Raw genomic sequence first — 14674 nt, 5'->3', positions numbered from 1 at the left:
TCTCCTTCCCTCTTCCTCTCCCTCTCTCTCTCTCTCTCTTTCTCTCTCTCTCTTTCTCTTACTCTAACTCACCCTCCTCGGTCGTTCGTTCGTTCCGTACTTCTGGCGTTACCTTTCCCGGGCGGCTTCACGAATGGTGGATTGACGCGGGCCTCTCTACGAGGGTAGTCATTTTTTTCACGCTCGATTCACGATCCCCTCGTCGAGCCGGAGAGAGAACATCGTCAAAGACGTCTCCTGGTTCTCCGGCTACGACATCATGGTCACGGACAGTACGAATCAGGTAGGACATTTCAGTGTTTCGTTAATAATCTACGATTTAGGATTTTTCGTATTCTCTCGTTAGCTTTATCGAAACGTACCGGTATCTTCTTTCTTCCTTAGCAATTCGAAATTAATTCGATGCTAAAAGTTATGGAGAAAGTAAAAGAATATCATAATCATCGTTCGGCCAAATAATTATGTGCGATATTATAATACTACCGATACTTTGGCTACTGGATTAAAAAAGGATATACCAGGAAGAAATCCCTTCGTTAGATTCGACAACGATGAGGAGGGTGTTGGGTGATATGGCGGGCCTGAGGAGGGGTATGGGGATGCGTACATGATACGATTTGGGGAGCGAGTGTGCGAAGGTCGTACTACCAAGCGGCGTTTTCGTGCGGCATTGAGTGTTAGATATTGACTACTATTTTTGTCGGTGTAACTTTGGATTTTTTTCTCTTTTTCTTTTCTTTCTTTCTTTTTCTTTTTTTTTTAACGTCTCCACACTTTTTATAAATAGTTAATTAGAATTTTTCGATAAGGAGAGATTGATCGAATTGCCTCGATAATGATAATAGTAAGTAGTTCAATCTTTTATTTTTATAGGTGGTGACAATTTTAATTATTTTTAAACATTTTTGTTTATTAATTTTTAATAATATTATTATACGAATCGTGTTAGGTTTAATTTGTCACAATTGTCACAATAAATAATTAATATCGTTATATGAATGTATACCTAGACAAAAAATTATGTTACATTGAGTTATGTGTGTCGATAGAAACATGTGATTTATATGATTCTGTTCGTAACTACAATACATCGCTAAATTTTAATGAATGAATTCTTGCGCGCGTTAAGGATCACACTCGAAAGGTATATCTCTGTATCTATGTAAATATGTACTTGATGCTATTATAAATAGCCACACAAATGTGTAATACTATTATATCATGCGTTTCTCTTTTCTCTTTTCACGCGTGTTCTTTTTTCAAACTTATAGTTAGTTTCATAAAGAAATAACTATAACAGAATGAAATTAACAAAAAAAAAATTCATAAAAGAAAATTTGTATCTTAGATGATTACGAATAAAAAATACATTTTTTATCCCTTTATCACCCTTCAGACCTTGTAATAATCGATTTCTCCAAGCTATAACGAAAATAAATACCGTAATCGAAGCGTTAATGTACACAACAGGAAGGGATACTACTGCAGTAAACTAGATTTCACAGAAGAGATGAAGTTTAATTAGATCAAAAATAGAATATAGTAGAATATAAATAATCTCGAGGTTATGAGTTCACTTCGATTTTTTCTTTATTTTTCTGATAAGCTATTTAATTTTTCTTTTTCAGGCTGACGATACAACCGCATTTCTTCGCGCAGCTCGATCTGGAAACCTCGAAAAAGTCATCGAATATCTAGACACTGATTTAGATATCAATACAGCTAACTCGGTAATATTTAATTCTATTCTTTCAATAGATATTTTTTCAATTTCTATGTTTCTAATAATATCTAATTTAATCGTCAATTGACAAATTGCAGAACGGTCTAAACGCTTTGCATTTAGCATCGAAAGATGGACACGTTGAGATAGTGACGGAACTTTTGAAAAGGGGTGCAAAGGTCGACGCTGCGACAAAGAAAGGCAATACCGCATTGCACATAGCATCTTTAGGTAAACTATGCAGTCACTGATCCTATTCATTGTGATATAAGTAATACATTCGACAATTTTTTTCTTTTATTATTATTATTATTTTTTTTTTAGCTGGTCAAGCGGAAATAGTTAGTATTCTTATTCAATATGGTGCTGCGGTTAATATTCAATCGCAAAATGGATTCACACCATTATATATGGCGGCCCAAGAGAATCACGATCAGGTCGTCAAGCTGTTGCTTAGCAATGGAGCCAATCAAAGCCTCGCTACGGAGGTAAAGCTAAATTAATTGTTAGAGATTTATAGAATTCTATCGTATGTGAATTTCATTTCTTTGTAAATTTTAGGATGGATTCACCCCCCTTGCTGTTGCTATGCAGCAAGGCCACGACAAAGTCGTCAGTGTACTTTTGGAAAACGATTCGAAAGGAAAAGTTAGGCTACCGGCGCTTCATATCGCCGCTAAAAAGGACGATTGTAAAGCCGCCGATTTACTTTTGCAGGTAATTTTTATAAATAAATCAATATATTTTTGAATTGTGAATAATACAAGTAAACTTTGTTCTGTCGATAAATCCATGTAATTTTTTTTCTTTGTAAAACTTTCAAAGCAAATGTTCCTTTAATTGGATATTAATTGACCAATGCAATGTTACTTTTTAGAACGACCACAAGCCGGATGTCACGTCTAAGAGTGGCTTCACGCCTCTCCACATTGCTGCTCATTATGGAAACGAGGAGATAGCACGTTTGTTAATTAAACGTGGTGCTGATGTGAACTATTTGGCAAAAGTATGAAACTTCAAAAAATAAATTAACAATTTGTTTCTAACCTTCTTTCTTTTTCTTATATCAACTGGATTTTCTAATTTTCTATTCTAATTTTAGCACAATATCAGTCCTCTCCATGTAGCAGCGAAATGGGGCAAAAATAACATGGTAAAAATCCTGTTAGAAAACTCGGCACAAATAGATGCAAAAACTAGAGATGGTTTAACTCCATTACATTGTGCTGCACGATCTGGACATGAGGAAGTTGTTAATACTCTCCTTGAGAACTCAGCACCAATCAGTGCACGTACAAAGGTAAAGTATAACAGAAATTTTCAATAAAAGAAAAGAATAAAACTGAGTATTTGCACAAAATTGTAAAACGAAATTCTTTTTTTATAGAATGGTTTAGCACCCTTGCATATGGCCTCTCAAGGAGATCACGTGGATGCTGCTAGAGCATTACTCTATCATCGTGCACCAGTGGACGAAGTAACGATCGATTATTTAACTTCGCTACATGTAGCCGCACACTGCGGCCACGTTAGAGTCGCGAAATTGCTTTTGGATAGAAAGGCGGATCCAAATGCACGAGCTTTAAACGGTTTTACGCCTTTGCACATCGCTTGCAAGAAGAATCGTATAAAGGTCGTCGAGTTGTTGCTGAAACATGGCGCATCGATCGAGTCTACGACAGAGGTAACGATCGATGTTTCTCGACAATTCCTTATTATCTTGTCTTCAATATTTTCTTGCATACAATTCGCGAGAATAGTTTATATACTTTATATAATTTTATTTGCACTAAGAAAAAAGAATAAAAAGATTAATAAATCAAATAATAAAAGAATCTAAAAGAGATTATAGCAATATTTTCTTTTTCTTTTTTTTTTCTTTCTTTCTTCATTTACAAAAATGTTTGCACTATATTTTTCATGCTGCTTCTTCTTTTACGTTCAAACGATGATTTAACATTGAAGTATGGAGAAGATGAAGAAATAATATAGGAAGGCTGGTTAACGGATTGTGCGAATCGGACGAAAGACGGGATATAAAATCTGATCATTTTTATGGATTCTGTGCTCCTTCCATGCTGTTTATTTCTGAAAACGATGGAGAATTATAGGAAATAGGGAAAGGAGAATAAAAGAAAGAGAGAGAGAGAGAGAGAGAACTTTGTCTAAGCGAATGATTTGTGGAAATCGGAATTGAAGAAAATGTCCTAATGGAAAATAACATATATTTTACAGTCCGGACTGACTCCCTTACACGTGGCCAGTTTTATGGGATGCATGAATATCGTGATATTCCTACTACAACACGAAGCCAATCCCGACGTGCCAACTGTTAGGGGAGAAACACCCCTACACCTGGCAGCTAGAGCTAATCAAACCGATATTATTCGAATTTTATTAAGAAATGGAGCCAAAGTCGATGCACGTGCTAGGGTAAGTAAATAAAAAAAAGGAATCCTCACTTCCTACGAATCAAATCGTCCTTTCCTATCTATTCATCTTTCATCTTCCCCTTTCCCCTTTGTAAAACAACAAAAAAGTTTGTTTCGAAAATCTTTAATTCGTTAAGTCAACATAAATTTTGTCACGTCGAAAGAAAACGCAGAATCACTTAAATAGAAAATGATCGACCATATTTAAATCATACTTGCTCGCGTTCAACTTAAACGCATGAGTCCATTAACCAGTCTGGGATATTCATAGAACAATTTGTTTCCTGTCTTATTTTTTTTTCATTTATTTATTAATTTTTTTTTATTTTGTATGCTTTTCTAGCTTCATTAATGTGCTATTATATCTTTATTTAAAATATTTTCGCTATATTATCCAAGTATCCAAAAAGTAAATAATTTAAATGATGTAATTTAAGTATTCGTTGATTAAACATTTTTATTTCGTTGATGAAATCAACACAGATAAGAGTTTGGGCTTTTCGCGAACCGAAGAAATTTAATTCTTTTCTTGTAGGAACAACAAACACCGTTGCACATCGCATCCAGATTGGGTAACATCGATATAGTTATGTTACTCTTGCAACACGGTGCAGCCGTTGACACAACAACGAAAGATATGCACACGGCATTGCACATTGCAGCAAAGGAAGGTCAGGAGGAGGTAATGTACAAAAAAATCGCAAAAATAGCAGAACACGTCGACAAGCAGAATAGGGCGTATTTGTTTTGGTCACGGCGTCGGGAGTACCTTATGTGAAAAAAAGAAAAAGAAAAAACAGAGAGAGAAAGAGATCGAATTTTAATTTCTTTGAGGATTATGTAAAAAAGAAAAAAAAACAAACGCGTTATTTTTATCTATCTAAACACCTTCTCGTTTTCTTCAATATTTTGTTTAACCATGCACTTGTTTTATTATATGTAATGGTGATCGTAAAAATGTTCTAATTTGTAGTTTAAATCGATCATTATTTCCGTTTATGTTTAAAAAATATATTTATATAAATATATATATATATATACATATATAAATATATGTATAATGACTTAGGTAATTTTTACAATCACCTTCACATACACACAATTATAGACGTTTTTCCATCAACGCGATTTGAAGTCTCTTCTTACACTTTCTTTATTTTCAAACTTATAGAGAGTTTGAGATTTATAATTTTACGTTATATTTATTTCTCTATGTATCCGTGAGTTAATAAAATTTTCGTTACATTGGTTTTACCGTTTTTATGTTTTCCCTCATTTCACTGCATTTCGTTTTTTTAAGCATGATAAGATAAATTAAAACGAGGAGATAGCATGCAACTCCTTGCGGTGCATACAAGTGTTCGATTGATTTTTCTTTTCTGCTTAGTCCTTACTCTAGTTTCCTTCCTTAAAAAAAAGAAAAAAAAAAGAAAGAAAAAATAAAAGAAAAAACGAGAGCGTGAGAAAGAACGAACAAACGAGCGAGAGAATTTTCATTCCAATATATCGTTGTATGCATAAACATATGTACATAAATACTTATATAATATGCTGATTTATTAGCGATCTTGAAATTTCAAAGAGACATAAATATGACAGACGAGAAACGAACATTCATTTCGCTTATTTCCATGGCACACATATCTATACATATATACAAACATAAATACAAACACACAACATACATATGTACATGCATACATATGTTAAACATTTCTTTTTGTTTTTCATTATACTTTCAAACATCGATATAGCCATGCATACGATTATGACAAGCAACGCGTAGGCGGTGTGAAAGGTGCTTGTGTTTTTTTTCCACTTATTTGCATTTATGTAATCTTTTTACATTTTCTCCAATCAATTTCATATCCCCATTGTGCTTATTATTAAACAGTTAATAATATTACAATGTAATTAAAACAAAAAGTACGTAAATCTTGTTATATGTCATATGTCATTAGTCGACTGATTTTTCTTCGTTATGCAATAAATAGGTAAGCAATTATTTCTAATTGCAATGCAGAGATAACCAACATTATTATTTTATGTATACATATATACACACATATATACAATTGAACTAATTTGTATCGAGTCCATATCATAAACGTAAACTTTTATCACTTTATATATAAATGTATGAATGTATGTAGGTATATATATATATATATATTTATTGGTATAACACGAAACTTTGTGATAAACAGGTGGCCGCTATTCTAGTGGAGAATAATGCTTCGGTAAAAGCCACAACGAAAAATGGTTTTACGCCGCTCCACATAGCGGCCAAATATGGCAATATGAACGTGGCAAAGATCCTTCTACAAAAGGACAGCAAGCTTGATGCTCAAGGAAAGGTTAGCAGACGATTTATAGCAATTCGATGATATAAAATGAAATAAAACGAGATGAATATGAACAAAAAAAAAAAAGGAAAGAAAAGGAATCGTTCCGTTAATCCTCTATAACTTTCAAGTCACACACACTTATATCTGTTTTTTTTTCTAAATGTTTCTAAGAATAAATACTTAGTTATTATATAACTTATATAATAACAAAAGTTAGATTACAGAGGGTTAACTTTACATATTCTATTACGGTGAGAATTTACTAATCATTTTTAGAACGACATTACACCACTGCATTTGGCTTGTCATTACGATCACCCAAATGTCGCGAATCTTCTATTAGAGAAAGGTGCTTCACCCCATCTTGCATCACAGAATGGACATACTCCGTTACACATCGCTGCTCGTAAAAATCAGGTATTAAAATAATCCATTCCAATCATTCCTTTCCATTTTTCCATTCTAAAATATATCTCTAACGAAAATCTACATTACTTGCCATAGATGGACATTGCTTCTACTCTGTTGGAAGGCGGAGCGAACGCAAATGCCGAATCTAAGGCAGGATTCACGCCTTTACATTTGAGCTCACAAAAGGGTCATTACGATATGACGAATTTACTTATTGAGCATGGAGCTGATCCAAACCATAAAGCTAAGGTATTCTTTTATAAATTAATCAAATTAATAATAATAATAATAATAATAATAATAATAATAATAATAATAACAACAACAACAACAACAACAACAACAACAATAATAATGTTCAACCTTTTTCAGAATGGTCTAACAGCGTTGCACCTCTGTGCTCAAGAAGATTTCGTCAGAGTCGCTTCTATTCTTGTAAAAAATGATGCCAATGTCGAAAGTCAAACCGAGACTGGTTATCGACCAATTCACGTTGCCGCACATTTTGGAAATCTCTCGATGATACGATTTCTATTAAAACACAATGCTGAGATCGACGTAAGAACGGCTCAAAATTACACGCCTCTTCATCAAGCCGCGCAACAGGGTCACGCTCATGTTGTTAGTGCTCTATTAGAAGGGAATGCTTCGCACAAAGCTCGTACAAACGTACGTAAATCGTTCGTAAGATGGTTTTTAATTCGTTATCAATATAATCGCAAATAATTCTGCCAATTACATTTTTATTTGTTTGTAATATTTTCGTTGACGTGATTTTTATCGGTTTTTTCTTTAGGATGGCTTGACTGCTTTAAATATTGCTCAAAAGTTAGGGTATATATCAGTGATGGAAGTATTGAAAGGAATGCCTTACGATAATTTAGTTCCGGATAATAAAAATTGGGAAGAAAAGTACAAAGTTATAGCACCAGAGAGTTTGCAAGAAACGAGTCTCATGTCCGATTCGGATGACGAGGGTGGTAAGAATAATATTATCTATACGTTAACGTCATAATTGATATCATTCATAAATCTAATTGCGTTTATTAGCTTCGGATGCATTGATTAGCGAGCAACCATACAAATATCTTACCGCGGATTTAATGAAGAGCCTACGAGATGATTCCTTACCAATCGATGTAACGAAGGACGACCCAATACACAGACAAGGTAAGTCTACGTTTGCATACTAATCAGAGCGTGTAACTTGATCGATTTCCAATTTTTTCATTTTAGTTACAAAAGAAGAAAAACAGGAATTCACCCAAAGCAATAATTACTGTCTGGCAGAAAACTTTGACAGTAATGATGCATTGAATTTGGGGTACGTAGAAATCTACATTGAACTTAATCAAAAATTACGGTGATCGTATAACAAAGATAGGGTAATAAACTAGAAGTCACGCTATTTTAGACTCTCTAAAGTATTGGAAAAACTAGATTAGTTTCATAGTTGTAACACAAATATCTTTGAGTTTTTTATCTTTTGTAGAAACTCTTATTACTATCTAAATATATAATCCAAAGCTTAAAACATCGTAATTTGATCTAATTCTAATCTTCCGTAATTCACTCTAGCTTTAGACGTAATGATTTCCTTAGAAATAATTGATTGAATAAACGTATTTTGATTTTAGGAGACTTCACTTCCGATCGTAAGTACCTAAACGCCTATCCCATCGCTAGAATTTAGAAAAAAATTTGAAATTCAAATACATTTAAACATCTGAAATTCGTCGATAAATAAAAAAATTTCTCTATATTGCTATGATATTTCGAATTTGCAGATTTTTAGTGAGTTTCCTCGTGGATGCACGAGGTGGTGCAATGAAGGGTTGCAGGCACAGTGGTGTACGAATAATTGTTCCACCCCGTAGAGCAACGATGCCGTTACGGGTAACGTGTAGATTAGTAAAACCTAGTAAAGTAGCTAATCCACCGCCTCTAATGGAAGGTGAAGCTTTAGCAACTCGAATTATAGAGATGGGTCCAGTTGGAGCAAACTTTTTAGGGCAAGTTCGCAATGACATATTTATAAATGGATTATTTAAAAAAGAATGTTCTTTACGCAAATGTAATTCTTTATAGGCCAGTATTGATAGACATACCACATTTTGCATCGATCCGTGGCAAAGAAAGAGAAATTATTATTCTTAGGAGTGAAAATGGAGAAACATGGAAGGAACATGATAATTCCGTTGATAATGACGATACTTTGCTTAATACACCACATGGTACGTATCAAATCAATGAAGTTCTCTAAAAACTAATTTTTGTACTTTGTATTAAAATATTATATAATGTTAAAATTATGTTATCATTTATATTATTATTAATTATACTTAAAAAAAGGATATGAAGTATTGATTTTTTAACACTATTATCGAGAAATTATCATCGTATTATGAATAAAAATTCAATTTGTAGATCCCCAAATGAATGCAGCCCATTCCGGCAGAATAACTCGTATAATAACGAGTGACTTTCCTCAATATTTCGCGATAGTGACTAGAATCAAACAAGAAGTACACGTAATAGGAGCCGAAGGTGGAATTTTAATGTCCAGTGTAGCAAACGACGTTCAAGCTGTATTTCCACCTGGTGCTCTGACGAAAAAAATTAAAGTTGGCTTACAAGTAAGTAAAAAATTGAAGACAGTCTTTTTGTGAATATCTCTTGTGCTGAATTCTGATTGTAAAAATTGCGAATTAATTTTACACATGTAATTCAGTCGTAGACAAGTCAGTTTCAACGGTAGTGAAGCCATAGAAAGTTGAGCTATTAAAGACAAACGAGTACTGGCTTATTAAGATATATAATACCTTGTTGTAGGCACACGTCATCCCTGCGGAGCTTACAGCCAAACTTTTAGGTAACTGTGTTGCTGTATCACCAGTCATTACAATTGAGCCCAGGAGAAGAAAGTTTCACAAGCCGATTACCTTGACAATACCCGTACCACAAGCTGCAAACAAAGGAATGATCAATCAATACGGAGGCGAAACACCAACTTTACGATTGCTTTGCAGCATCGCTGGTATACGCAGATTAAATTAAAATATTATATAAACTATTTACACAATAAGAATATGTGATAATGCATTTGGTAAATCCTGTCTAATTCTGGTAATGTGATAACAGTTACATGGTCACGTTTCTTTTTTTCTTTCAAAAGCAATTCTTTTGAATGATTTACTGGGTCAAAAGTATAGTCATACACACACACACACACACACAAAGGGATTGCTTAATATAATTAATTAGACAATTAAAAAACAATTAAGCTGTTATTTTCGATGTCAGGTGGTACCAGTGAAGCTCAATGGGAAGATGTTACTGGTTCAACGCCATTGACGTTCATGAACGACCGTGTGTCCTTTACAACTACAGTTTCAGCTAGGTTTTGGCTGATGGATTGTAGGAATATTAGCGAAGTTCCAAAAATGGCGACGGAACTATATAAAGAATCTTTGTTTGTACCTTACATTACAAAGTACGTATTTCCTTTTTTTATATTTATCTCTTGCAAATATTCAATGATCAAAAATTTCTATTTGTTTTCAATAGTTTCGTGATATATTCAAAACGAATGGATACTCTCGAAGCTACATTAAGGATATTGTGCATGACTGATGGCAAGGAAGGAATGCACACATTGGAAAGACAAGAAGAGTTCTTAGAGATTGTAAAGAGTCGTGATGTCGAGGTAAACTAAAAAGTAACTTCTAGTTGTAATTAATGCAAATAAATATTAATAATACATAATGTTTGTTAATTATATTTGTTTCAGGCTCTACATGGAAAAGATCTTTACATCGAATTCAGCGGAAACCTAATACCAGTTACAAAATCAGGAGTACAATTAAAGTTTACTTTTAAAGCTTTCCGTCAGAATCGTCTATCGTTTCACGTTAAAGTAAGAGATCCACTTTTGGATCCTGTAGCAAGAATGTTGTTTATGCGCGAGCCCAAAGTTGCAAAGGGTGAACCACCACAGCAACCAATTTGTGTACTGAATATCGTCTTACCTGAGGTTACGAGCAAAATTGAAATTCAGAAGAAACTAACAGGTGATATCATTGGGCACTATATATATATATATATATATATATATATATATATATATATATGTATGTATGTATGTATGTATATATATGTATATATATATATATATATATATAAATGCTTATATATTTTTCTAACAATATTTCAATATTTTGCAAGTATATAAATATGATCTTTTTTCTTAATAGCAGTGTACGAAGATTCGAATATCATAAGTCAAAAAATGGACTCTTACAAATCAAAATACGGTATGGAACAGAAGGAGAAGGGAGACCAGCCAAAAGACACGTCACCTTCAGAGGAAAAATTCATTGCCGATACTCTACAGAAAGAACAAACAGGTACGATATTCTCATTCATTATTATACAGTAGAAAATTGTTTTTAAGTTTAATTATAAAGTAAGGATTAACTTAAGAACACATTAGAATTAAAAATCTATAGAGTTAAGAATTGGAGATGAAAAACAGTGTGCAAGGTGCAAAAAGAAAACTTTCAAAATGATTTTTCTGTGAGGAAGACGTCGACACATTTAGATTTTATATAAATCTTTTCAATCACAAGACAATAATAATTCATTCCGTACGTGGTGATTCACGTTTGATTGATTTCTTTTCTTTTTAAAATGTCTTCTTCTGTATTTATATGTTCGTTTAAGGTAAAATGTCAATCCGTTTATGGCTTAAAGATTGAGTGAGGCTTCCATAATTTAATTATACGTAAGAGTCTCAACAAATGCTCGGAAGATACCGAGATAGCTACCTTTAGTTTTATCCTGTTCGTCGAGGAGAGAGAGCAGTAGCTAATAACTTTGCTTGTCCTTTTATGCTTGAGTAGCTCTCATTTGAATCGTCGAAAATGTGAGTTCTCTTTTTCTTTTTATCCTTATACGTTTTTCTAATGACCTTCATCGTTTTTATTTCAAATTTCCATTTATCTATTTCCTTAATCTCATTCTCTTATTTACGTGCACTCGTATTCTTCATTGACTTTATTTTCATTAATTTCCTTTTCCTTATGATTTTCAGTTGCAGGTTTTTTTAAGTTCATTAGTAGTTTGCACTTACGATACGCACGTTAAAAACAAAAGTATATAAAATAGATATACATACGTACATACATATATATATATATATATATATATATACACACACACACATATATATATATACGTGCGACGAATAGAAAAATCCTTTATAATGGAAAAGTCAGGCCAAGCGAACACCATGAACGAAACGAGTCCTACAATCGACGTTAATAATGAAAAAGATAAGACCGAGAATGATAAATCGTCGGTCTGTAAGATTACGACTGATTTGTGCGAATTGAAACAGATCAATTGTGAGATAGGTGCCAAGGAGGTGTCTCAAAGTTGTTCAATAAATTCATGCAATGAAGAAGACAAAGTGAAGAATGAAAATCGTTCGAACCCGTCGAATGAACCTCGGGAAGAGCAAAAGAACGATCAACAGAATGTAGCCAAAGACGGCGATGAAAAAAATTATAATGAATGTTGTGCTCTAGAAGATAATTTACAAAAGATAAAACAATGTTGTCAGAGTCCATCCAGAGGAAAAGAGACAACGAGTATGAAGCAAAAACGTAAGTCCAGATCTACGAGAAGACGATTGAATGCGATGATTAATAATACATCCTTACATTTCTCTGATACGGACTCGGAAGGTGAATTGGTCATTATGGAAGCTTATGCACGTACTCCTAGTCCTGCGAAGTCACGAGGACCTGTAATTTCTGTGACAATGGAGGACATTGAGAGCGTTGATAAATTTGATACGAATCCTCGATGTTTAACAATTTTATCGACTCCTGAAATGAACATATCTCGACGTGGAAGTTTTGCGGAGAATCTCACGGACGTCGATGAAATTTATGCAAGTGAACCTGAAAACGAACAGAACACAGAAGGAAGAAAGAGTTTGACCGTAACAGGAGTTACTTATCAAGGTGAAACAGACGTCGAGGATATATCAAATGACGAGGATGAGCCGGTTATCTACGTGACACCTAGATTGGACATCTTGTGCGAGTTCGGTGGTGAGACTATCACTACCAAGGAAGGAAATGGACCATTTTCCGTAGAGATACGTAGTCGAATGTCGAAGGAAATAGAAGATACTGAAGTCCGGAATTCATCCGATATTGTGATCATGCCGGGGACCGACAGCGAGGATATGGAAGTATCGGATGAGGATGATCTACAAATAGCTTCTTGTAGTCAACGCGACCTGTTCGAAGATCTTGATGTTTTAGCGGCTTCTCATATCGTAATGACGAACGTTAATAAGACGGATAATATGCTTGCTGTTAAGGATATTCAGGAAGATATCACCATAGGGGATTGTCATACCGATGTTGAAGATGTAGATTGAGTTTAAGATGTGCCGAATGAGTTTTATTTAGCAAAACGCGAAACGTTAAGGATCCAATCGATTATTTGCTGCCAAGGATTACAATCTTGCATCCCCATTATTTTTTTGATTTATTTATTCACGTGAATCGGATCTATTGATTTATCTTAATCGAAGATAATTTCTTCTTCTTGTGTTGTTATTCGTTTTCCTTTTTGCACCGTGCTCGATCTATTGAAGATCTATTTTTCTTAGTATAAACTTTGGTAATGGTTAACCCTCGAGTGATATGTTTTGAAAGAACATCGCTTTGGTCGTCCTCGTGACTAAATATTTCATTCTGTGCAATAATCTCGCTTCGAACTCAACCAAATTTCTTTTTCTTTTTTAAATTCTCGAACTATTTTCTCTGTTGTATTATTAATTATTTAATTGAATGACAAATATCTTATTGAGATTAATGATTCGAGACACGTGCAGAATAAAATTTATTTGTCTTGGTATCGTGGATACTACTTAAGGGTTAAATAAAAAATTTCAATATTCTTCGGATAACTATTTTTTCGAACAAATTATTCCTAAACGTCCAACAACATTTCATTGATTAATTCTAATCCTTTCGAAAAAAGGAAAGAAAAAAGAAAAAATTAATGTCTTTTTCGAGTATGAATAAAACTAGTGCAAAGCTTTACATATTTACATTTTTTCGCGTCTGTATACTCCTGTTTTTTTCTTTTCGGTTAATCCTTTTTAACATTTTGATGCCGATAATAATGCGACATTTTTTTATGTACTTGTTATACTTGCAGGCAGAACTGCCGTCATCAACATAATCATAGACAACCATATGGGATATTAAATACAAAATAACAGCATATCTGTCCTCAACTTCTTTAACGAAATTTCGCAGATGCATATATAAGTCGATGTTATACGTTATAAAAATACACACACACACACCCACACACACAGATAAATACGCAAAGAATATACATTATAAATTAAATAGAAATCGATGACTAATTGAATTAGTCATTGAATTGTTGAATGTATTATTCATGTTAGAATAACGAGTTGTTATGTGTACAGTTAACAAAAGTTTATGAACTAATTCAACGTTTGATTATTATATTAGAAAGCAATGAGATTTTTTGCGCAAGTACATAAAGAGGTTTGCACGCAGCACGAGACGACGAAAGAGAGAGCGAGAGAGAGAGAGAGAGAGAATGAGAGAACAAAAAAAAAGAAAAAAAAATTGTAAAATGAAACGATGTAATTATTGATTATAATTAACGTAATAAATAAAAAGTAATATGAGCATCATTCT

At 33.5% G+C, this 14674-nt stretch overlaps 1 protein-coding gene across 11 annotated transcripts in view; it reads left to right on the top strand.

Moving 5' to 3' along the window:
- Positions 1 to 14674, top strand: part of LOC127072053 (ankyrin-3-like) — a 30151-nt gene that overhangs the window by 2649 nt on the left and 12828 nt on the right. For 4 of the 11 annotated variants that reach the window (XM_051012102.1, XM_051012098.1, XM_051012094.1 and 1 more), the window contains exons 2-26: positions 1629 to 1730; positions 1822 to 1954; positions 2048 to 2211; positions 2285 to 2440; positions 2601 to 2729; positions 2826 to 3023; positions 3111 to 3407; positions 3959 to 4156; positions 4691 to 4837; positions 6363 to 6512; positions 6780 to 6920; positions 7008 to 7163; positions 7287 to 7583; positions 7711 to 7894; positions 7965 to 8084; positions 8151 to 8238; positions 8552 to 8569; positions 8702 to 8926; positions 9003 to 9148; positions 9342 to 9550; positions 9747 to 9951; positions 10218 to 10407; positions 10482 to 10620; positions 10705 to 10984; positions 11168 to 11320. In XM_051012102.1, coding sequence (XP_050868059.1) covers positions 1629 to 1730; positions 1822 to 1954; positions 2048 to 2211; positions 2285 to 2440; positions 2601 to 2729; positions 2826 to 3023; positions 3111 to 3407; positions 3959 to 4156; positions 4691 to 4837; positions 6363 to 6512; positions 6780 to 6920; positions 7008 to 7163; positions 7287 to 7583; positions 7711 to 7894; positions 7965 to 8084; positions 8151 to 8238; positions 8552 to 8569; positions 8702 to 8926; positions 9003 to 9148; positions 9342 to 9550; positions 9747 to 9951; positions 10218 to 10407; positions 10482 to 10620; positions 10705 to 10984; positions 11168 to 11320 — 4225 coding nt within the window. Of the gene's footprint in view, positions 1 to 72; positions 284 to 1628; positions 1731 to 1821; positions 1955 to 2047; positions 2212 to 2284; positions 2441 to 2600; positions 2730 to 2825; positions 3024 to 3110; positions 3408 to 3958; positions 4157 to 4690; positions 4838 to 6362; positions 6513 to 6779; positions 6921 to 7007; positions 7164 to 7286; positions 7584 to 7710; positions 7895 to 7964; positions 8085 to 8150; positions 8239 to 8551; positions 8570 to 8701; positions 8927 to 9002; positions 9149 to 9341; positions 9551 to 9746; positions 9952 to 10217; positions 10408 to 10481; positions 10621 to 10704; positions 10985 to 11167; positions 11321 to 11636; positions 11839 to 12006; positions 12355 to 14156; positions 14666 to 14674 lie in introns of those variants that run through there. The other 7 variants (XR_007785308.1, XM_051012103.1, XM_051012104.1 and 4 more) reach the window with 7 other exon arrangements.

The sequence above is a fragment of the Vespula vulgaris genome, chromosome 24, assembly GCF_905475345.1.
Source record: "Vespula vulgaris chromosome 24, iyVesVulg1.1, whole genome shotgun sequence".
Taxonomy (NCBI): domain Eukaryota; kingdom Metazoa; phylum Arthropoda; class Insecta; order Hymenoptera; family Vespidae; genus Vespula; species Vespula vulgaris.
The sequence above is the reverse complement of the archived record's forward strand: the minus strand, read 5'-3'. Positions and strand labels throughout refer to the sequence as shown.